Below are 22936 nucleotides of genomic sequence, written 5' to 3' on the forward strand. Positions count from 1 at the left end.
TGCATGGCTGAAGAGTGTGAGGGCTGTAGCCCTGCCATGACATGGTGCTTCAGCCCAGCCACTGACACCTGGAAAAGAGGTTTTGAACTTCCAAGCTGAGTCAGACTGTCCCTTTCAGGACACACAGCAATAACTGTGCCCTAGAGGGTAGTTGCCCCTCTGCACAACCTAGTTGAGAAAATGCATGAAAATTGAAGAGAAAACTGCCCATGAACTCGTGTAAATCCTGTCTTTTTTTCTCGTCCATTCACTTTGTGAAGTGGGCAGCAAAAGACAGTTTAAGAGCCTGACTTGTGGCCAAGTCTTCCGAAGGGTTTGCATTTGAAATAGGATCCTGGGGCACCTCTGCAAGCCACCTTTCTGACATAAACTAATTCTTGCCACAGATCCTCAAGAGCTCACCAATGGCAGCTGTTGCTGCAGCACCACAGTCTGAAGAAATCTCCTTTCCCGACACTGAAATGCCAAGCACAAGCACCGGGAAAGGAGACACTCGGAAGAAAAGCATTCCAAAGGAAATCACGCACCGGCCGCCAAAGCTATTGCCACTAACACGACGTTTCCTTGATGACCTCAGTACGTATCACGTATTTCCTGGCTGGTACAGCAGTCCATGGTATGCATGTCAGCTTTAGTTCTACTAAAGGAAGAGAGGAAGCAACAGAGCACTGTGGCTGTTCCTTCTGCTGAATCACACGGAGTGTTTCTCTCCAAGAAAATAAGGGCTCTGTTGCACCAGCTCTCCTTAATTTTTGTAGACAACAAACTCTTGCATTGGTGCCTGTTCTTTTCTGATTTCTGTCTGCTCTGAGCATTCCTCCATGGGCTTAGTTTCCTGTCAAGGTAAAGCCTCAAAAGACTGTGGAAAATCAGTCTTTGTGGAGCCACCTGTGCTTCAGAGCTGCCTCTGCTGTTGTGGTTATTGTTGTTGTTGTTGTTGTTGTTGTTACCAGCTGACTACAAAGGGCTCACAGCCCTGCACAGTGGGGCTGCCTTTTGGATCTGCTGCAAGGTGGTATCTTCACATGAGCATCTTTCATGTTGTTTCTTTCAGAGGGCATTGTGAGTGAGGGGAACCCTACGAAGAAATACACTGTACAGCAGATAATTGGCCAAGGGTAAGTCCAATCTCAGCTACTTCTACAAAACCATGGGCCAGGGATTTTGCTGGTGTCATATCAAGCATGCAGTCAGGCAAGCTGCAAACATGGGCAGACACTGGGCTTACATCCTCCTGTCTGTCAGTCCTGATCAGTATTTAATAACTGTGGTCAGAAGGCATTGTCAAAGACAACTCAATGCTGGCAGTCTCTTGCCTGTAACAAGGAGCAGGACATGGAGTATGTCCTATGTTTTCTCCTGGCCACCCTGCATGGCAGAGGGCTGCTGGGCTGCTGGGCTGCTGGGCTGCTGGGCTGCTGGGCTGCTGGGCTGCTGGCTGAAGCCGAGTGTTTTATAAACACTCTGGGCAGCAGAGCTCTGCTCTCTGGGCTGGCTTTCTCACCCAGGGCCTAAACGCCTTCTCCTTTCTTGGCTGCTCCTCTGTTTCTAGGACTTTTGGAACAGTTTTCCGAGGAGTTGACATTGCCACAGGAGGACAGGTAAGGGCCAGCACCCCCGGCAGATTGTGCAGCTCTCGAGTGCTTTCCCCTCCGCTGGGAGCTGTGGCCACAGCTCTGGGTGGCCACGAGATCTTTGCTGCAGAGACTGTTCCTCTGAGGGCAGACAAGTGTCAGCCTGCAACACACGGTTTGGACAGACCTTGTCCTTATCAAGTCCCCAAAAGAACACAAGGAGGGCAGGGGTATCTTTCAGAGAAGGACACCTTTGCTCAGACTTATTTACTGACTATGCTAATGCATCAGCTACTTGGTGGCTCCTTACCCAGCTGCAGTGCTGCACTTGGGAAGTGCACTTACACAGGAGTCTGCAAGGGATCTAAAGGCCCTGAGCGCTGCTCATAACCCCGGCCACATCCATAAAATACCCTAGAATGGGTTATTCCTTTTCAAACCCAGAAAAGAACTGCAAATAGGAACTGGGTTAAAAACGTTCTTTAGAGTTGCAAAATCCAACTTCAACATGTTACAAAGTTCTGGGATTGTATTTTTTTGTGTAACCTTCATGACCTTTTAGGATGGGATTTCCTCCATTATGGATTGATTGTTTGGAGACCATTTGTCCAGAGTTTACAAGGCAAAATGTCTATAGCCATGTGTCCTGTAACTGGCACACAAGGGCGAGCGGAAGAATCGCCTCTTGTCCTGTCAGTTAAGAAGCTCTGGTGTCTAATCCCAGGCAGTTTGGCCCACCCTGGCTCCATCATTCCAAAGACACCTGCTCCATGTGCGTTGTGGTCCTGTGCAACAGACTTCTCGAGTCTGTGGCTTTCAATCTCCTTTTAGGTGGCCATCAAGATGATGTGTCTTTGCAAGGAAAAGTACGCAAGAGAGATAATTTTAACTGAGGTTTCACTCTTGAGTAGCGTGAGGCACCCCAATATCATTCGCTATATAGACAGGTGAGTGGTTCTGGGATTATCACATTGAGGTTCATTGACACACTGCAAGCCAAAGGCTAAAAAGCCACTTTGGTCACTGGAAGAACATGGAGCTCTTCATTATTTCTCGACTCTTCCAACTGAAGTGGATGAGAGGAGCTTGCCGTGTGTCTGCCTTGGCCTTTTCTGGTAATAGGTAGTTTGAAGCATGTCTTCCAAAACCTGCATCTGCCATGTCTTCCTAAAGCCACAGCCCTTCAGTTCACTACCTCCCTGTTCTTTTGGGGTCTGGTTTTTTTCAAACTGATCATCTTTTCTTTGCCTTAATGATACGTGCTGATAAACCCACCTAGAAATTATTGCCCTTGGGGTTTTCCCTCTACTTTTTGTTGCTGTGGATGCCAGGAAGACTTGGCTCTTGTTTGCACAACCACACAATGTGCCAGGTTTTAAATGGTTTTCCCTGTTTCTGAATGCACTTTATGCAATGCTTTCCAAGGGGTTGACCAACATCTGCCCTCAGTGGTGCACACTCTCCTCCCATGGAGAAGTCTGTGTTGCCTGCTTCCTGGAGTTCAGGCTGGAAGGGATGAGTTAAGATGATGAAGCAGCTGATGGCAATGTCCTGGTTCCAGATTTCTCTCTGCTGTCACTAAACTGCATTTTTGCCTTGCTTGCCATCTAAGACATCTCCTTTTTCACAGATGAGCCTTTCTCATTTAGCCTGCTCAGATTCTCTCTTCATTTACAAGTGACCTGGCAAGAAAACTCAACTGCAGTCTTTCCCATAAGGTCATTTAGCCGGGCCCATTCATCTCCATGCTGTGGGTTTCTTCTTTCAGCTACCTTTTCAATGAACAACTCTGGCTGGTGATGGAATATGTGGAGGGATGCTCCTTAGCTACTGTGGTTTTCATACAAGCTCTTGAGGAAGAGATGATAGCCTCTATCAGTCGGGAGGTAAGGGATGCTGCCCTTGCTTCTGACAGCTTGGACAGGAGGGTTCTTTGCAAAAGGTGGTAAGAACAGGAGTGATTTCCTGTTCAGAGCTTTGTTTCTGCGTTGCTGTTCTGATGTGGAGAAGAAAAGAGCATCCAAGTGAACGGCCTGCCAGTCTCACTGCATTTCTTGTACTCTGTTATAGGAGTACAACTCCTATAATGTTGTTGTACTTTCTTTTTCAGTTTAATTTCATTTTATTTTATTTATTATTCCAAACTTTGCCACTTGAGGTATGTCTGCAATTGATGTGTCACCTGAAATTTGATCTTTTAGAGCCATTTCTTTTTTTGTGGGAAAAAAAATCAGCCTAATTAATTTTTTTCTCTCATTTCTTTGTTTAATCTCAGTGCCTGAAAGCCCTGGACTTCCTTCATTCAAATCGAGTGATCCACAGAGACTTCAAAAGTGCCAATATTCTTCTGGGAATGGATGGATCCGTCAAATTGAGTAGGCGTTCCTGGTCAGGCACAGCGTTCCTGGGAGGCAGGGTATATGTAGTGTATATATATATATATGTATATATATACAGCGTTTGTGTAAATATATATTGTGTGTATCTACACAAGGTACTGTAGAATTATTACCGTTGTATATAGATAGTGTGTTACAGTGCTATGGGCATACATGGACTCTGTACTGTCTAGGGCACTTACACAACACCCCATAACTCTCCTGCACTGTAGCCCCGTTTACAATAGATAGCCCCTTATACATAGATAATGTATATATGTGTTTGTATATAGAGAGACTGTGTATATAGTGTGTATATATGTAGTGTATATATATAGCGTTTGTGTAAATATATATTGTGTGTATCTGTAGTATATGTATATAAATATGTATTTTTATAGACATTCGGAGGCCCTTCTATAGGTGCTACACACTGTAGAGAGAGGTATAATATCGTGTATAGGATAATGTATGATATCTTCAGTAAACGATACCCTGTATTTATCGGGGTGTGTGTTGCGTCGGTACCTGGCCATGGTTTTACCTGGACGGATGGAAGGATGGGTGGGTGAATGGATACAGATCGCCCTCTCGCGGCTGCCAGCGGGGCAGGCGGAGGCAGAAGTCCCTGAATATGTGTTTGTAAACCTTTTGCTTCAGTCACTTCTCATTGAAGTTATGAAAGGCTGAAATGAAACATTTCCCACCCATTTCCCCCGTTTTCATTTCCGCGGGACTCTCTGCTGAAGGTGGCCTGAGAATGTACATAAATGCAGCACCCTCCAAAAAACCCTGTTTTTCCCACAAGTTGTTAAAAAATACTGCCCAGCTCTGTTAGGAGCTGGAGCCCACAGCGAGGGGGCATCGTCCCTGCCCAGCCTGGGCTATCGTGCGGGGAACAGGCAGCCTTGCTTCACCTGGGATTCATTGGGGAAGCCAGAAGCCTTGTAAATCAGCACAGCCAGTTGTGTTCCCAGCTTGGGAACTCAGCTCCTTCTGATGGGCAAACCCTGTCTGTTCCAACTACTTCCAAGAAATAATAAATGCAGATGTACAGACATTCTGCTTGGCCTGTACTCTGTACTCTATAGGGCATTTGCACGACACCCCATAACTCTCCTGCACTGTAGCCCCTTATATAATGCTCCCTTATATATAGATAATGTACATACTTGTGTGTGTGTATATATAGAGAGACTGTAAATAGTGTGTACATATAGTGTGTATATATATGTATATACATATATATACATACACACACATATATATATACACATATATATATGTATTTGTGTGGGAACAGGAAAAAATTAAAGGAAAAACGGAAAGCTGTGTGTGTGGGAGGGAACTGGGGCTTCCTTCAAGTTGGGAGCGGGACGGCGTGGGGCCGGGGAGCTGTAGGGAGACTCCTCGCCACTGTGCTCAGTGCCTGGCCTCTTCCCCCCCCCCCCACCCCATCGCCCAGGCTGAGAACCGTCGCCGCTGCTGCCTCAGCCTGGGGGCCGCCCCGCCTCAGCGGCAACTGTTCTTGCCTCCAGCCCTCAGGTGTTTTCCCCTCAGCCCGCACCAGTTTTTCCCTCAACCCTCAGCCATTTTTCCTTCAGATCACAGTCGGTTTTGCCTCAGCCCGGACCAATTTTTCCCTCAACTCGCAGCAGATTTTGCCTCAACCCGGACCAATTTTTCCCTCAACCCGCAGCCGGTTTTGCCTCAGCCCACAGCCCTTTCTGCCTCATAACTGCCCCCCCCCGCCTCAGCTGCAGCCGGTTTTGTCTCAGCCCAGAGCCGTTCTCATCTCAGCCCTTGTGCCGCGCTGCTTCAGCCCGCAGCGGTTTTGCTTCAGCCTGGGGGTCACCCCATCTCAGCTGAGGCCTCGGTGATGCCGGGAAAAGGCCACGGTAGTAAAACTCAAGAGCCACAGGCGCTATGAAGCCGCTAGTTGTTTATTACGCTGCCGGACGCGCGGGGGATGACTCCGCCTGACACGCGCGAGCGCTCCCCCCTCACGGCTCCCGTTTTCTCCCAGCAGGTCATCCATATCCATCGCACGGTTTTACATATTCAGGAACTACCCAGAGTGGGCGCTGGTCTATGGAAATCTCGGGACACGCCTTCTGGCGCCTGCCCACTTCTCTCGGGTGGTCGTCTCGGGTCCTCTGACTCTGCTCAGGAGAATGAAGAGGAAGAAGTGAGAAGGAACCTATGGCTGTTGGAGAAGTAATGCCTGAAGGAATGAAAGCTTTGGTTAGCACTGCCTTTGGTGTCATTCAGAGCTGCAAGTTCCTAATATTTTAGCAGCATTTGTTTTGTCCTAATGTTGATTACGGCTCCTGGAGAAGCCCCAGGTCAAGTCTCAGAAAGCAAGGACTGGCCTGTGCTGGAGCTCTTCCCCTCGGGGAGGGATGGTTAATGGCTGTCTTGTGTTTCCTTTGTCCCAAGCCTAAGGACGTGCCACCCAAGCTGGAGACTCCCAGAAACCTGTCACCTGTGTTCCTCTCCTTCCTGCAGTCTTGCCTGAACTGGAATGTGAGGCCCCGATGGCCCACCAGGCTGCTTCTGCAGGTAAAGTGGCTGCAGGTGAAACAGCTGTCCAGGGATGGGCTTTGTCATCAGCTAAACTCAGAGGCATCAGGAGACCTCCTCTGCTACTAATCTCCAGTCTTGGTGCTTTTCAAATGACAAATAAGTAGCATCACAGAATAATTTGGCTTGGAAGAGACCTTTAAGTGGCATCTAGTCCAATCCCCCTGCAACGAGCAGGGCCATCTTCAACTAGACCAGGTTGCTCAGAGCCTTTCCTCCAAGGAAAGGTCTTCCACCATCTGGTCCTGTCTGTGGTCCTGGCTTGTACTTTCCTTTCTAGTTTAATTTCATTTTATTTTTTTTATTATTCTAAACTTTGCCACTTGAAGTATGTCTGCAATTGATGTGTCACCTGGAAATTTGATCTTTTAGAGCCATTTCCTTTTTTGTGCCATAAAATCAGCCTAATTAATTTTTCCTCTTGTGTTTCTTTGTTTAATCTCAGTGCCTGAAAGCCCTGGACTTCCTTCATTCAAATCGAGTGATCCACAGAGACATCAAAAGTGACAGTATTCTTCTCGGAATGGATGGATCCGTCAAATTGAGTAGGTGTTCTTGGTCAGGCACAGCGTTCCTGGGAGGCAGGGTCTGGGGTTGCCTTTGAGTGCCTGCCAGTTCCCCAGAAGTGGTGCTGGTGGGAGCGCCCAGCCCACTGCTGTAAGCTGAGAGCAGAGTTGCAATGTGCAGAGAGCTCTAGAGAGGATGAGGCTGTCTGCCACAGTCCGTGGGGGGAAGGGAAATGGGACCGGGCACTGCAATAAGGGTTCTGACACAGTTGAGGTCTCGTGCAGCAATGCCACTTTATTTAGGGGAAGCAAGGGTTTAAATAAAGTAGGTTTGAGGGGTGGATTCTAACCTGGGGAGGCGCAAGAGATTGACAACTCAGGGAAAAGTGTGATAGGGAGACAGGGGAAAGGTGGGTGGAACTCTCGGGTCTCTGAGGGAATGGGCCAATGGTAGCTCTCCCTGCACTGCGGCAGGCTGTGACCAATCAGCGGCAGAGGAGCGGGAAAACTGGGGAGACAGGGGGAAAAACAACTTTTGGACGGAAAATCTGAGGGAGAAAGGGAGACAATATGGAGGTAGGACAGAATTCATAAAATTTAACAATAAACTGGGGTGCATAAGAATTCATAAACACACAACAATAAACTGGGGAAAAACTGTCAGTCCGGTGGGTGAATTATTCAGTAAGCAACAGGTCCATTTAGATCCCATTTATGTTTTTCCAGGCAGCATATCTCTCCCATTCTGTCTTCTCATCCACCACAGCTGTCAAGAGTGCCTTTGGTTTGGGTATGTCCCTTCCAGAGGAAACAGCACAGCCACTCTTCCAGCTAGATTCAACACTGTGCTCTTAGACTGAGAGTGGGGAATTCTTGTGCTTGCTTTCATAATTCAAGCTGGTTTCAACAGTACTTGTTTTTGTCTGCAGTTGATTTTGGCTTCTGTGCTTGGCTTACGCCCTGGGAGAAGAAACGGTGGCCACTCGTTGGGACTCCTTTCTATATGGCACCAGAAATGTTGAGAGGAGACAAATATGATGCCAAAGTGGATATCTGGGCCCTTGGGATCACAGCACTAGAAATGGTGGATGGTCCTACACAGGTAAGGTGCAAATACTGTCAGAGAGCCCTGCCTTTCTCCCCTGAGCCATATCTTTCTCCCACTCACATCAGCTTGAACTAGTCCCACCAAGGCCCACATCTAAAAGTGTCCTGGAGCACATCTGCTCATAGGAGAAGTGACATGTGCCAGTGCAGAAATGGGCAGTTTTGGCCTCCAACAATGCTTGAATTCCTCCTGTGCTCTTTGAACTCCCTTGGAGCTGGATCTCCCAATGGCAGGAATTTTTCAGCAGCAGGATTCTCCCGTTGGAGAATTACTGTGAAAAGCATTTCAAGGGGATCTGCAGGCCAGAAGTCTTTTCAAACTTGGACCAGTGCCCACTGCTTACTTGAGCCTTTCAGGGCAGGTCACTGCTTCTAGTACTGCCACAAGTATGTATTAGCCAGTACATTTCTAAAAGTAGGTTCTAGCACAGCTCCTTGTAGTAAGCCAATGTATTTCCAGGTTTGCAGTTGTAGATGCTAATTCCCTAAAATGAAATGACCCGCTCTTACACCAAAGGAGTGTGCAATAGGCCAGGAAGGTATACGGGGATAAAACCCCATGACTAACAGCTGAAACCAAGTTAAATGCTGCACAGTTAATTCCTGAGGAAGGCAACAATTATGGAAAATGTCAGTCTTCCAGTCTATCTGAAAAAGGTCCCTGACTTTTCTTGGAAGACTTCTTTTGGATTGCATTTGCCTTGCAGAAGGCAGCAAAAAGAGTTGAAGGGAATTAGCAGGACTGGTCTGGATGCTGAAAATTCTCTGCTTCCTTAAGCTCAAATGTTGATCAGGGCTCCTGGAGAAGCCCCAGGTCAAGTCTCAGAAAGCAAGGACTGGCCTGTGCTGGAGCTCTTCCCCTCGGGGAGGGATGGTTAATGGCTGCCTTGTGTCTTTTGTCCCAGCCTAAGAACAAGCCACCCCAGCTGAAAACTCGCAGAAACCTGTCGCCTGTGTTCCGTTCCTTCCTGCAGTCCTGCCTGAAACGGAATGAAAAGCGTCAATGGACGGCCGGGCAGCTGCTGAAGGTAAAGTGGCTGCAGGTGAAACAGCTGTCCCTCCTGCCCCACACTTTGAGGTTTCTGCCACCCAAGGAGGGACAGCTGAGCGGGCCTTGTCCCAGCCCCATTTGCTGCCTGGCACATTCAAGCAGGCCAGAAGTGCTCCAGGGTTCTGGCAGGTTTTGTGGCAGAGAGAGGGAGCTGCACAAGGTGCCACTGGGCTGTCCCTGCTGGGAAGGAAGGTGGCAGCCAGCACAGGGAGTGGCAGGGGTGGAATGCACACACTGCTCTCCCTGCAAGCCAGAGCTGAGTCCATCAGCGCTCTGCCCCTTGTGTCCCTGCTCTTGTCTGGGTGCTGAGAACCTCCACCTCAGTGCTCTTCAGAACAATACACAGGCCTGCATCCTCCTGGGGTTGACCTTGCTTAGAGGTACGGGAATTTCCCGAGGAGGGGCTTATGCTCCTCATCAGTTTTCACTCCTAAAATAGTCCAGGTCTTTAGAGAAGAGGAACCTAAGGGAGTCCTTTGAGTTTTCTGAAATGGAAAAAGGCCCGAGACAGCAAGTGGCATTCCCGAGCACTGGCAAGGCAAACCTCCTTGCTGCAGACACCCTGAGAAATTGATTAAGGGCCTTAGGGGCCATGTTTGCCTGTGATAGCAAGGTCCTGGACATGAAGTTGGAGGTGTAGATGGTGCCCTCAGTCCTCCTGATGTGTATTGCTGGTAACCAGAGGAATCCCGCTGGAGCCTGTGGGAAACTGCATTTGGAAAGTAATGGCTCCTTTCTTTCTGTGTTTTTTCCTTTGGGCAGCATCCATTTTTAGAAAAATCCGGTAGTCTCAACAACATGAGGCCTCTGCTCGAAGCAATCAGGAGATTCCTTACACAGAGGTTCACAACACCATCACCAGAACCTCTGCTGGCTCCCTCTGTTTCTGGACAAGAGAGTAAGGAAGAGCAAGCAGAGAAGGAAAACGACAAAGCAAAGCCTGAAGGAGTGAAATCAGTAAGTGCCAGCTTTGGTTAGCACTGCCTTTGGTGTCATTCAGAGCTGCAAGTTCCTGAGCAGCCAGTGCTTGCCATGCATGGCTGAAGAGTGTGAGGGCTGTAGCCCTGCCATGACATGGTGCTTCAGCCCAGCCACTGACACCTGGAAAAGAGGTTTTGAACTTCCAAGCTGAGTCAGACTGTCCCTTTCAGGACACACAGCAATAACTGTGCCCTAGAGGGTAGTTGCCCCTCTGCACAACCTAGTTGAGAAAATGCATGAAAATTGAAGAGAAAACTGCCCATGAACTCGTGTAAATCCTGTCTTTTTTTCTCGTCCATTCACTTTGTGAAGTGGGCAGCAAAAGACAGTTTAAGAGCCTGACTTGTGGCCAAGTCTTCCGAAGGGTTTGCATTTGAAATAGGATCCTGGGGCACCTCTGCAAGCCACCTTTCTGACATAAACTAATTCTTGCCACAGATCCTCAAGAGCTCACCAATGGCAGCTGTTGCTGCAGCACCACAGTCTGAAGAAATCTCCTTTCCCGACACTGAAATGCCAAGCACAAGCACCGGGAAAGGAGACACTCGGAAGAAAAGCATTCCAAAGGAAATCACGCACCGGCCGCCAAAGCTATTGCCACTAACACGACGTTTCCTTGATGACCTCAGTACGTATCACGTATTTCCTGGCTGGTACAGCAGTCCATGGTATGCATGTCAGCTTTAGTTCTACTAAAGGAAGAGAGGAAGCAACAGAGCACTGTGGCTGTTCCTTCTGCTGAATCACACGGAGTGTTTCTCTCCAAGAAAATAAGGGCTCTGTTGCACCAGCTCTCCTTAATTTTTGTAGACAACAAACTCTTGCATTGGTGCCTGTTCTTTTCTGATTTCTGTCTGCTCTGAGCATTCCTCCATGGGCTTAGTTTCCTGTCAAGGTAAAGCCTCAAAAGACTGTGGAAAATCAGTCTTTGTGGAGCCACCTGTGCTTCAGAGCTGCCTCTGCTGTTGTGGTTATTGTTGTTGTTGTTGTTGTTGTTGTTACCAGCTGACTACAAAGGGCTCACAGCCCTGCACAGTGGGGCTGCCTTTTGGATCTGCTGCAAGGTGGTATCTTCACATGAGCATCTTTCATGTTGTTTCTTTCAGAGGGCATTGTGAGTGAGGGGAACCCTACGAAGAAATACACTGTACAGCAGATAATTGGCCAAGGGTAAGTCCAATCTCAGCTACTTCTACAAAACCATGGGCCAGGGATTTTGCTGGTGTCATATCAAGCATGCAGTCAGGCAAGCTGCAAACATGGGCAGACACTGGGCTTACATCCTCCTGTCTGTCAGTCCTGATCAGTATTTAATAACTGTGGTCAGAAGGCATTGTCAAAGACAACTCAATGCTGGCAGTCTCTTGCCTGTAACAAGGAGCAGGACATGGAGTATGTCCTATGTTTTCTCCTGGCCACCCTGCATGGCAGAGGGCTGCTGGGCTGCTGGGCTGCTGGGCTGCTGGGCTGCTGGGCTGCTGGGCTGCTGGCTGAAGCCGAGTGTTTTATAAACACTCTGGGCAGCAGAGCTCTGCTCTCTGGGCTGGCTTTCTCACCCAGGGCCTAAACGCCTTCTCCTTTCTTGGCTGCTCCTCTGTTTCTAGGACTTTTGGAACAGTTTTCCGAGGAGTTGACATTGCCACAGGAGGACAGGTAAGGGCCAGCACCCCCGGCAGATTGTGCAGCTCTCGAGTGCTTTCCCCTCCGCTGGGAGCTGTGGCCACAGCTCTGGGTGGCCACGAGATCTTTGCTGCAGAGACTGTTCCTCTGAGGGCAGACAAGTGTCAGCCTGCAACACACGGTTTGGACAGACCTTGTCCTTATCAAGTCCCCAAAAGAACACAAGGAGGGCAGGGGTATCTTTCAGAGAAGGACACCTTTGCTCAGACTTATTTACTGACTATGCTAATGCATCAGCTACTTGGTGGCTCCTTACCCAGCTGCAGTGCTGCACTTGGGAAGTGCACTTACACAGGAGTCTGCAAGGGATCTAAAGGCCCTGAGCGCTGCTCATAACCCCGGCCACATCCATAAAATACCCTAGAATGGGTTATTCCTTTTCAAACCCAGAAAAGAACTGCAAATAGGAACTGGGTTAAAAACGTTCTTTAGAGTTGCAAAATCCAACTTCAACATGTTACAAAGTGCAGGGATTGTATTTTTTTGTGTAACCCTCATGACCTTTTAGGATGGGATTTCCTCCATTACGGATTGATTGTTTGCAGACCATTTGTCCAGAGTTTACAAGGCAAAATGTCTATAGCCATGTGTCCTGTAACTGGCACACAAGGGCGAGCGGAGGAATCGCCTCTTGTCCTGTCAGTTAAGAAGCTCTGGTGTCTAATCCCAGGCAGTTTGGCCCACCCTGACTCCATCATTCCAAAGACACCTGCTCCATGTGCGTTGTGGTCCCGTGCAACAGACTTCTCAAGTCTGTGGCTTTCAATCTCCTTTTAGGTGGCCATCAAGAAGATTTTTGTTCTCGACAGAAAGAACAAAAGGGAGCTTGTTTTAACTGAGGTTGCAGTCCTGAAGAGAATGAGGCACCCCAATATCATTCACTATATAGACAGGTGAGTGGTTCTGGGATTATCACGTTGAGGTTCATTGACAAACTGCAAGCCAAAGGCTAAAAAGCCACTTTGGTCACTGGAAGAACATGGAGCTCTTCATTATTTTATAACTCCTCCACCTGCAGTGGACGGGAGGTGCAGGGCACAGGTCTCTTAGCTCCTTCAGGGAGGAGCTTGCCTTGTGTCTGCCTTGGCCTTTTCTGGTAATAGGTAGTTTGAAGCGTGTCTTCCAAAACCTGCATCTGCCATGTCTTCCTAAAGCCACAGCCCTTCAGTTCACTACCTCCCTGTTCTTTTGGGGTCTGGTTTTTTTCAAACTGATCATCTTTTCTTTGCCTTAATGATACGTGCTGATAAACCCACCTAGAAATTATTGCCCTTGGGGTTTTCCCTCTACTTTTTGTTGCTGTGGATGCCAGGAAGACTAGGCTCTTGTTTGCACAACCACACAATGTGCCAGGTTTTAAATGGTTTTCCCTGTTTCTGAATGCACTTTATGCAATGCTTTCCAAGGGGTTGACCAACATCTGCCCTCAGTGGTGCACACTCTCCTCCCGTGCAGAAGTCTGTGTTGCCTGCTTCCTGGAGTTCAGGCTGGAAGGGATGAGTTAAGATGATGAAGCAGCTGATGGCAATGTCCTGGTTCCAGATTTCTCTCTGCTGTCACTAAACTGCATTTTTGCCTTGCTTGCCATCTAAGACATCTCCTTTTTCACAGATGAGCCTTTCTCATTTAGCCTGCTCAGATTCTCTCTTCATTTACAAGTGACCTGGCAAGAAAACTCAACTGCAGTCTTTCCCATAAGGTCATTTAGCTGGGCCCATTCATCTCCATGCTGTGGGTTTCTTCTTTCAGCTACCTTTTCAATGAACAACTCTGGCTGGTGATGGAATACGTGGAGGGATGCTCCTTAGCTACTGTGGTTTTCATACAAGCTCTTGAGGAAGAGATGATAGCCTCTATCAGTCGGGAGGTAAGGGATGCTTCTGACAGGTTGGACAGGAGGGTTCTTTGCAAAAGGTGGTAAGAACAGGAGTGATTTCCTGTTCAGAGCTTTGTTTCTGCGTTGCTGTTCTGATGTGGAGAAGAAAAGAGCATCCAAGTGAACGGCCTGCCAGTCTCACTGCATTTCTTGTACTCTGTTATTGTACTCCTATAATGTTGTTGTACTTTCTTTTTCAGTTTAATTTCATTTTGTTTTATTTATTATTCCAAACTTTGCCACTTGAGGTATGTCTGCAATTGATGTGTCACCTGGAAATTTGATCTTTTAGAGCCATTTCCATTTTTGTGGGATAAAATCAGCCTAATTAATTTTTCCTCTCGTTTCTTTGTTTAATCTCAGTGCCTGAATGCCCTGGACTTCCTTCATTCAAATCTAGTGATCCACAGAGACATCAAAAGTGGCAATATTCTTCTGGGAATGGATGGATCTGTGAAATTGAGTAGGCGTTTCTGGTCAGGCACAGCGTTCCTGGGAGGCAGGGTATATGTAGTGTATATATATATATATGTATATATATACAGCGTTTGTGTAAATATATATTGTGTTTATCTACACAAGGTACTGTAGAATTATTACCGTTGTATATAGATAGTGTGTTACAGTGCTATGGGCATACATGGACTCTGTACTGTCTAGGGCACTTACACAACACCCCATAACTCTCCTGCACTGTAGCCCCTTTTACAATAGATAGCCCCTTATACATAGATAATGTATATATGTGTTTGTATATAGAAAGACTGTGTATATAGTGTGTATATATGTAGTGTATATATATAGCGTTTGTGTAAATATATATTGTGTGTACCTGTAGTATATGTATATAAATATGTATTTTTATAGACATTCGGAGGCCCTTCTATAGGTGCTACACACTGTAGAGAGAGGTATAATATCGTGTATAGGATAATGTATGATATCTTCAGTAAACGATACCCTGTATTTATCGGTGTGTGTGTTGCGTCGGTACCTGGCCATGGTTTTACCTGGACGGATGGAAGGATGGGTGGGTGAATGGATACAGATCGCCCTCTCGCGGCTGCCAGCGGGGCAGGCGGAGGCAGAAGTCCCTGAATATGTGTTTGTAAACCTTTTGCTTCAGTCACTTCACATTGAAGTTATGAAAGGCTGAGATGAAACATTTCCCACCCATTTCCCCTGTTTTCATTTCCGCGGGACTCTCTGCTGAAGGTGGCCTGAGAATGTACATAAATGCAGCACCCTCCAAAAAACCCTGTTTTTCCCACAAGTTGTTAAAAAATACTGCCCAGCTCTGTTAGGAGCTGGAGCCCACAGCGAGGGGGCATCGTCCCTGCCCAGCCTGGGCTATCGTGCGGGGAACAGGCAGCCTTGCTTCACCTGGGATTCATTGGGGAAGCCAGAAGCCTTGTAAATCAGCACAGCCAGTTGTGTTCCCAGCTTGGGAACTCAGCTCCTTCTGATGGGCAAACCCTGTCTGTTCCAACTACTTCCAAGAAATAATAAATGCAGATGTACAGACATTCTGCTTGGCCTGTACTCTGTACTCTATAGGGCATTTGCACGACACCCCATAACTCTCCTGCACTGTAGCCCCTTATATAATGCTCCCTTATATATAGATAATGTACATACTTGTGTGTGTGTATATATAGAGAGACTGTGTAAATAGTGTGTACATATAGTGTGTATATATATGTATATACATATATATACATACACACACATATATATACACACACATATATATATGTATTTGTGTGGGAACAGGAAAAAATTAAAGGAAAAACGGAAAGCTGTGTGTGTGGGAGGGAACTGGGGCTTCCTTCAAGTTGGGAGCAGGACGGCGTGGGGCCGGGGAGCTGTAGGGAGACTCCTCGCCACTGTGCTCAGTGCCTGGCCTCTTCCCCCCCCACCCCATCGCCCAGGCTGAGAACCGTCGCCGCTGCTGCCTCAGCCTGGGGGCCGCCCCGCCTCAGCGGCAACTGTTCTTGCCTCAGCCCTCAGGTGTTTTCCCCTCAGCCCGCACCAGTTTTTCCCTCAACCCTCAGCCATTTTTCCTTCAGATCACAGTCGGTTTTGCCTCAGCCCGGACCAATTTTTCCCTCAACTCGCAGCCGGTTTTGCCTCAGCCCGGACCAATTTTTCCCTCAACCCGCAGCCGGTTTTGCCTCAGCCCACAGCCCTTTCTGCCTCATAACTGCCCCCCCCCGCCTCAGCTGCAGCCGGTTTTGTCTCAGCCCAGAGCCGTTCTCATCTCAGCCCTTGTGCCGCGCTGCTTCAGCCCGCAGCGGTTTTTGCTTCAGCCTGGGGGTCACCCCATCTCAGCTGAGGCCTCGGTGATGCCGGGAAAAGGCCACGGTAGTAAAACTCAAGAGCCACAGGCGCTATGAAGCCGCTAGTTGTTTATTACGCTGCCGGACGCGCGGGGGATGACTCCGCCTGACACGCGCGAGCGCTCCCCCCTCACGGCTCCCGTTTTCTCCCAGCAGGTCATCCATATCCATCGCACGGTTTGACATATTCAGGAACTACCCCAGAGTGGGCGCTGGTCTATGGAAATCTCAGGACACGCCTTCTGGCGCCTGCCCACTTCTCTCGGGTGGTCGCAGGGGATGAAGGCTTCGAGTCTGCCTCTCACCGAACGGTTCCCCTCGCTCTCGGAGCACGCACAGTCTCTCAGCACCTTCCCCTCAGCAGGCAGCAAAGAGAGAGACCCCCTCACACACACCCGCTGCTCCGTGGCCCTGATATTCCACTGTAGCAGACAGAAAGGCTAGTCAGGGCCCCAGTAAATCTTACACGCACACAGAAGTTGGATAGGAGAAGGATTTAAGAGCTCCATGTCCACTGAGGCTTCTGACCCTGTAGGTTTCCCACAAGCCTAAGGGAATTTGGTTTTTGCAGGTGCACCAGGAGCTCAGTGCTGGGCAGAGAACTTTCTTGGGAGAAAGTCTGACTTGAGTGGCTATGGGAGAAGTGGCCAAAGGGGGGAGAACGGGCAGGAAGCACCCACGGGGGCACCCCCACTCTGACAGCTGCTCCAAGGGCTCCCTGCCACGTGTGGAACACGGATGTGTCCCTGAGGGATTGACAACAAATGCTGTCCATGTCAGGCAATCACAGCTGTTCTGAATGTCCTCCAAGCCTCTCCACAGTAAAAGGGGAGAAGCCCCGCTTGGTACAGCGAGGGCTGTGCCGTGAGGGCTGCTGGGGAGGAATCTCACTCTTCCTGGAGTCAGCTACTGTTGTCAAATACCTCTGAAATCCTCGGGATAACAGAACCCTCAAACCCTGCATTGCTAGTGTTAAAAAGCAGGGTGTTACTTTATTCACAGCGCTGTGGGCTGTGGGTGACTAGCCAACAGCCTCCACACAGACACGGATTCAAAACTTATTATTCCATTTTTCCATGGAAGAGCAGAGTTGATTTCCAGATGAGTTTTAGGCAGAAAGATGAGCTTTACATCAGGAGGTAAGCTGACAAGTCACTGCGAGAAAGGGAGGTCAGGCTCCAACAGGAGAGCAAGATTCAACATTCCAGGGGTCAAGAAGCCACCCAAAACCATTGCAGCGTGGGGAACCTTGAACGGCTGTTTCCGTGATGTCACAGGACTGTTGCCCCACTGTCGCTGTGATGTCACTGAAGTGCTGGGTGGCCACTGCAGTGTCCGTGGAACGCTCTCATTCAGGCACCAAGGGCCTCGGCTTGCGGTGCAGTTCGTCACGTGCTCGTCGCAGAGGAGTCTTCGGATTGAGGATTTCTCAGCGGAGAGTTGTGAACGGGCGTCCAAGAGGATTTTTCAGATCGAGGAGCTCTCAGTGGAGACCCTGCAAACCAGAGAGCGGTTTTCTTTTCCCCCCCCCCCCAAGGGGCTGTGCCCCTTGGACTGCAGCACAGCTTTGCTGAAATGTTTCGGCAAATCTGCGCTGCAGTTCATGATTTTGTGCTGTTTTCATCAAATTTATATTTTTCTCCAGACAGGTCCTGCCAGGTGACGGAGTTCCCGAGAGGTGAGTAGTGTTTGTTCCTGGGGGCAGCATACCTGGCTTTGGCATGGCTGTGTTCTTTATGCTCTTCCTTAGGCACTGAGATGATTTAGAAACAAAACTGCCCTTAAGATGCCCTTAGTTTGGTAGAACTCCTGTCAACAGCTTTGTCTGAAAAGGGGGGGGTCTGTGTGTGGACAGCATTTGGAATGGAACTTGAGGGGGTTCTGTGCCCTCCACTGGATAGCCTGTGGAGTCTGCAATTTCCTCACTTTGCTGGTTCTACCAGTACGACTTCCAAAATGCAGGCTTGGGAGAGCTTCTCAGAAGTTCTTCTAAAAACTGTTCAGTTATCTCCAGAACTGAGGGGAAAGCATCCTTTTTGCTAAATTCCATAATTAAAGGATTTGATCACACCAATGACCTCTGAGATAAAATGCCAGCTTCCAAACAGTGCAGGCTCCTGAACCCAGGAGCTGTTCGTGTGCTAGAATGGCTAGAGGGGATTTTTTGGACAGTTTTTCTGGGGAACCATTTTCCGCAAGCTAAAGAGAACTGATGCTTGCCATTTATTAAAAGAAAAACCAAAAGCCAACAGAACAGAAAAAGGAAAAAAAAAAAAAGAAGAGGAAATTTCTTTAGCTCTTCAGCTAAAGCTGCTTTAGCTCTTGGGTAGAACAGAAGCATTGACTGTTAATGGACAGTTTACATTTGCTTGATGGAGTTTCTATTTGTTTTATTTCCTGGGAAAACAGCATAAAAAATAGACAGGAAACTGTAGAAGATGAATATGGGGTTTTGTCCTCTTCTCTTGCTTGCTGTGCAAAAGAACTGCTGCTCCTGGAGAGATGTTGTGAAAGAAAAATGCTCTTTATTTGGGTTGCCTTGTGTGATGGGATTCCCCACAAGAGGCAGTTTTCTGACAGCGTCTGGTTCATTTTGCCTTGCCCATTGCAGACGGAATCACCAGTGGATATGGAGGTGGACAGAGAGCAGCCCGTCCTTCTGTGAGTGGAAAAGGAAGCTTTGACGTTCCTAGTTTTTAAGAATCATGGAGCGAGCTGTGAGCTTGGCCTGCTACAACAGAGTGCCAGCCTGAGAGGCTGAAAGCAAGTCCATGAAAGAAAGTCCATGTCAGTGCCTTTGCAGCAGCAGCAGCAGCAGCAGCAGCCAAGGCATCCCTGGCTGTTTTCTCATTTTCTGTTCAAGAGCTTTTAAACAGAGGAAGATCTGGGTTTGCAGGCAGAAGATTTTTTGCTGATTTTAGCCATGGTGGGATATCTAAGTCAGAGCAATATGCAGCACTGTCTAACTAGTTGGTAAAGAGAGCAAATTTGGGACAATGGGATGTAATGCCCTGCCACTGAGAGGCAGCTGGGACTGTGGAGGGATTTCAACTCCCCTAATTTGATAGAGAGTTAAATTGGCCTGGGACATACGCACTGTAGAACTGAGGACCGTAGGACCAAGTGCATGTTAATGGCTGTCTTGTGTTTCCTTTGTCCCAATCCCAAGGACGTGCCAACCCAGCTGGAGACTCCCAGAAATCCACCGTCTATGTTCCGATCCTTCCTGCAGTCTTACCTGTACGGGAATGTGAGGCCCCGATGGCCCACCAAGCAGCTTCTGCAGACAAAGTGGCTGGAGGTGAAACAGCTGTCTAGGGATGGGCTTTGTCATCAGCCAAACTCAGAGGCATCAGGAGGCCTCCTCTCCTACTAATCTCCAGTCTTAGTGCTTTTCAAAAGACAAATAAGTAGCATCCTAGAATAATTACGCTTGGAAGGGACCTTTAAGTGGCATCTAGTCCAACCCCCCTGCAACGAGCAGGGACATCTTCAACTAGACTGGGTTGCTCAGAGCCCTGTCCCACCTGACCAGGGATGGGGTATCCACTTCCTGTGCCAGTGTTTCAGCACCCTCATTCTAAACAATGACTTCCTCAGATGTAACCAGAATCTCTCCTCTTCCACTTGAAAACCATGACCCTTTGTCCCATTGCAACCGGGCCCTTTGAAAAAATGTCCCCTTGAAGGATTGAAAGGCCACAATAAGCTCTCCCTGGCACCTTCTCTTCTCCAGTGCCATCTGTCTTGGCCTTTCCTCCGAGGCAAGGTCTTCCACCATCTGGTCCTGTCTGTGGCCCTGGCTTGTACTTTGGGAGGACACTTGGTTGTACCTGGTGGCAAAAGACCTGGAGTAGAATAATAGCAGGTCCAGAGGCTGCAATGGTGTTGGTGGAGGGGGACCCAAGGAAGCAGTCCCAGCCAAGCGATCGGAGAATTGCCTGTGAGAAGGAAGGGGCTGTGGGGAGCTCACTGCGAGCCTCAGAGGGGGCCCAGCTTGTCCCTCCTGCCCCACTCTTTGAGGTTTCTGCCACTCAAGGAGGGACAGCTGAGCGGGCCTTGTCCCAGCCCCATTTGCTGCCTGGCACATTCAAGCAGGCCAGAAGAGCTCCAGGGTTCTGGCAGGTTTTGTGGCAGAGAGAGGGAGCTGCACAAGGTGCCACTGGGCTGTCCCTGCTGGGAAGGAAGGTGGCAGCCAGCACAGGGAGGGGCAGGGGTGGAATGCACACACTGCTCTCCCTGCAAGCCAGAGCTGAGTCCATCAGCGCTCTGCCCCTTGTGTCCCTGCTCTTGTCTGGGTGCTGAGAACCTCCACCTCAGTGCTCTTCAGAACAATACACAGGCCTGCATCCTCCTGGCGTTGACCTTGCTTAGAGGTACGGGAATTTCCCGAGGAGGGGCTTATGCTCCTCATCAGTTTTCACACCTAAAATAGCCCAGGTCTTTAGAGAAGAGGAACCTAAGGGAGTCCTTTGAGTTTTCTGAAATGGAAAAAGGCCCGAGACAGCAAGTGGCATTCCCGAGCACTGGCAAGGCAAACCTCCTTGCTGCAGACACCCTGAGAAATTGATTAAGGGCCTTAGGGGCCATGTTTGCCTGTGATAGCAAGGTCCTGGACATGAAGTTGGAGGTGTAGATGGTGCCCTCAGTCCTCCTGATGTGTATTGCTGGTAACCAGAGGAATCCTGCTGAAGCCTGTGGGAAACTGCATTTGGAAAGTAATGGCTCCTTTCTTTCTGTGTTTTTTCCTTTGGGCAGCATCCATTTTTAGAAAATTCCGATAGTCTCACCAACAACAGTCCTCTGCTTGGTGCAGCCAGGAGATTCCGTACACAGAGGGTCACAACACCATCACCAGAACCTCTGCTGGCTCCCTCTGTTTCTGGACAGGAGAGTAAGGAAGAGCAAGCAGAGAAGGAAAACGTGAAAGCAAAGCCTGAAGGAATGAAATCAGTAAGTGCCAGCTTTGGTTAGCACTGCCTTTGGTGTCATTCAGAGCTGCAAGTTCCTGAGCAGCCAGTGCTTGCCATGCATGGCTGAAGAGTGTGAGGGCTGGAGCCCTGCCATGACATGGTGCTTCAGCCCAGCCACTGACACCTGGAAAAGAGGTTTTGACCCTTCCTGTTTAGTCTTTAGATTGCCGTGCAGGATTCCTAGGAGACAGGAGAAACTGTCCCCTGGATGTACCTGCCCCTCCACAGGGCCTATTTCAGAAAATCCATGAACAAGAAATTGGCCAGGCCCTTGTGTGAAATGACCCTTTTGTTATTGTGTGTAACTATCCAACCTTGCAAGGGACAGAATGGTGACTGTCCCTGACTCTACTGACTCTCCCCAGGGCACAAACGTGACAGCAGAACCTCTCCTGGCTCCCTCTATTTCCGGACAAGACATTAAAGAAGAGGAAGTGGACAATGAACTTGTGGCTGTTGTTGGAGCTGGAGAGCCTGAAGAAATTAAATCAGTAAGTGCCAGAGTACATTAGCATTGCCTTTGGTGTAATTTAGAACTTGTGATGAGAGCAAGCTTGCTTTTCATGGCTGAAGACTGTGTGAGGGCTGGAGTCCTTCCATGACACTGTGCTTCTACCCAGTCACTGACACCTGGAAAAGGAATTTTGACTCTTCCTGTTTAGTCTTTAGATTGCCGTGCAGGATTCCTCGGAGACAGGAGAAACTGTCCCCTGGACGTACCTGCCCCTCCACAGGGCCTATTTCAGAAAACCATAAAAAAAAAGAACAAGAAAGTGGCCCTGTGTGAAATGACCCTTTTCTTATTGTGTGTAACTATCCAACCTTGCAAGGGACAGAATGGTGACTGTCCCTGACACTACTGACTTTCCCCAGGGCACAACAGCAGCACCAGAACCTCTGCTGGCTCCCTCTCTTTCTGGACAAGAGGGTAAAGAAGAGGAAGTGGACAATGAACCCGTGGCTGTTGTTGGAGCCGCAGAGCCTGAAGAAATTAAATCAGTAAGTGCCAGAGTACATTAGCATTGCCTGTGGTGTAATTTAGAACTTGTGATGAGAGCAAGCTTGCTTTTCATGGCTGAAGAGTGTGAGGGCTGGAGCCCTGCCATGACACGGTGCTTCAGCCCAGCCACTGACACCTGGAAAAGGGGTTTTGACCCTTCCTGTTTAATCTTTAGATTGCCGTGCAGGATTCCTAGGAGACAGGAGAAACTGTCCCCTGGATGTACCTGCCCCTCCACAGGGCCTATTTCAGAAAATCCATGAACAAGAAATTGGCCAGGCCCTTGTGTGAAATGACCCTTTTGTTATTGTGTGTAACTATCCAACCTTGCAAGGGACAGAATTGTGACTGTCCCTGACTCTTCTGACTCTCCCCAGGGCACAAACGTGACACCAGAACCTCTGCTGGCTCCCTCTGTTTCCGGACAAGACATTAAAGAAGAGGAAGTGGACAATGAACTTGTGGCTGTTGTTGGAGCTGCAGAGCCTGAAGAAATTAAATCAGTAAGTGCCAGAGTACATTAGCATTGCCTTTGGTGTAATTTAGAACTTGTGATGAGAGCAAGCTTGCTTTTCATGGCTGAAGACTGTGTGAGGGCTGGAGTCCTTCCATGACACTGTGCTTCTACCCAGCCACTGACACCTGGAAAAGGGGTTTTGAACTTCCAAGTTGAGCCAGTGTCCCTGGCAGGACACATAGGAATAACTGTGCCCTGGGGTTACCTGCCCGTCTGAATAGCCTAATTGAGAAAATCTAAGCAAACTGAACAAGAAAGTGGCCTTTTGTGAAGTGACCCTTTTGTTATTGTGTGTAACTATCCAACCTTGCAAGGGACAGAATGGTGACTGTCCCTGACTCTACTGACTGTCTCCAGGACACAACAGCAGC

General features: G+C 48.7%; 1 protein-coding gene and 2 long non-coding RNA genes across 6 annotated transcripts in view; all 3 read left to right on the forward strand.

Annotated features, from left to right (window-relative positions):
* Positions 1-357: 357 nt before the first annotated feature.
* LOC135421204 (uncharacterized) lies at positions 358-1755 on the forward strand. The gene is made up of 3 exons (XR_010433903.1): positions 358-576; positions 1055-1118; positions 1553-1755. It is a non-coding gene; the product is annotated as an uncharacterized LOC135421204 (long non-coding RNA).
* Positions 1756-10589: 8834 nt separating this feature from the next.
* Positions 10590-22936, forward strand: part of LOC135421586 (serine/threonine-protein kinase PAK 3-like) — a 29323-nt gene continuing 16976 nt past the window's right edge. For 2 of the 3 annotated variants that reach the window (XM_064670205.1, XM_064670204.1), the window contains exons 1-4: positions 10590-10808; positions 11287-11350; positions 11785-11833; positions 12638-12700. In XM_064670205.1, the coding sequence (XP_064526275.1) occupies positions 10637-10808; positions 11287-11350; positions 11785-11833; positions 12638-12700 (348 nt within the window). In that variant the 5' untranslated portion in view covers positions 10590-10636. The remainder of the gene's footprint in view (positions 10809-11286; positions 11351-11784; positions 11834-12637; positions 12701-22936) is intronic. The other variant, XM_064670203.1, reaches the window with a different exon arrangement.
* On the forward strand, positions 18666-22580 carry LOC135421594 (uncharacterized). Of its 2 annotated transcripts, XR_010434105.1 has the most exons (4): positions 18666-18736; positions 19245-19376; positions 21922-22047; positions 22426-22580. It is a non-coding gene; the product is annotated as an uncharacterized LOC135421594 (long non-coding RNA). The 2 variants fall into 2 exon arrangements; XR_010434106.1 differs by lacking the exons at positions 21922-22047; positions 22426-22580 and adding an exon at positions 20834-20883.

This window comes from Pseudopipra pipra, chromosome 13 (genome assembly GCF_036250125.1).
Source record: "Pseudopipra pipra isolate bDixPip1 chromosome 13, bDixPip1.hap1, whole genome shotgun sequence".
NCBI lineage: Eukaryota > Metazoa > Chordata > Aves > Passeriformes > Pipridae > Pseudopipra > Pseudopipra pipra.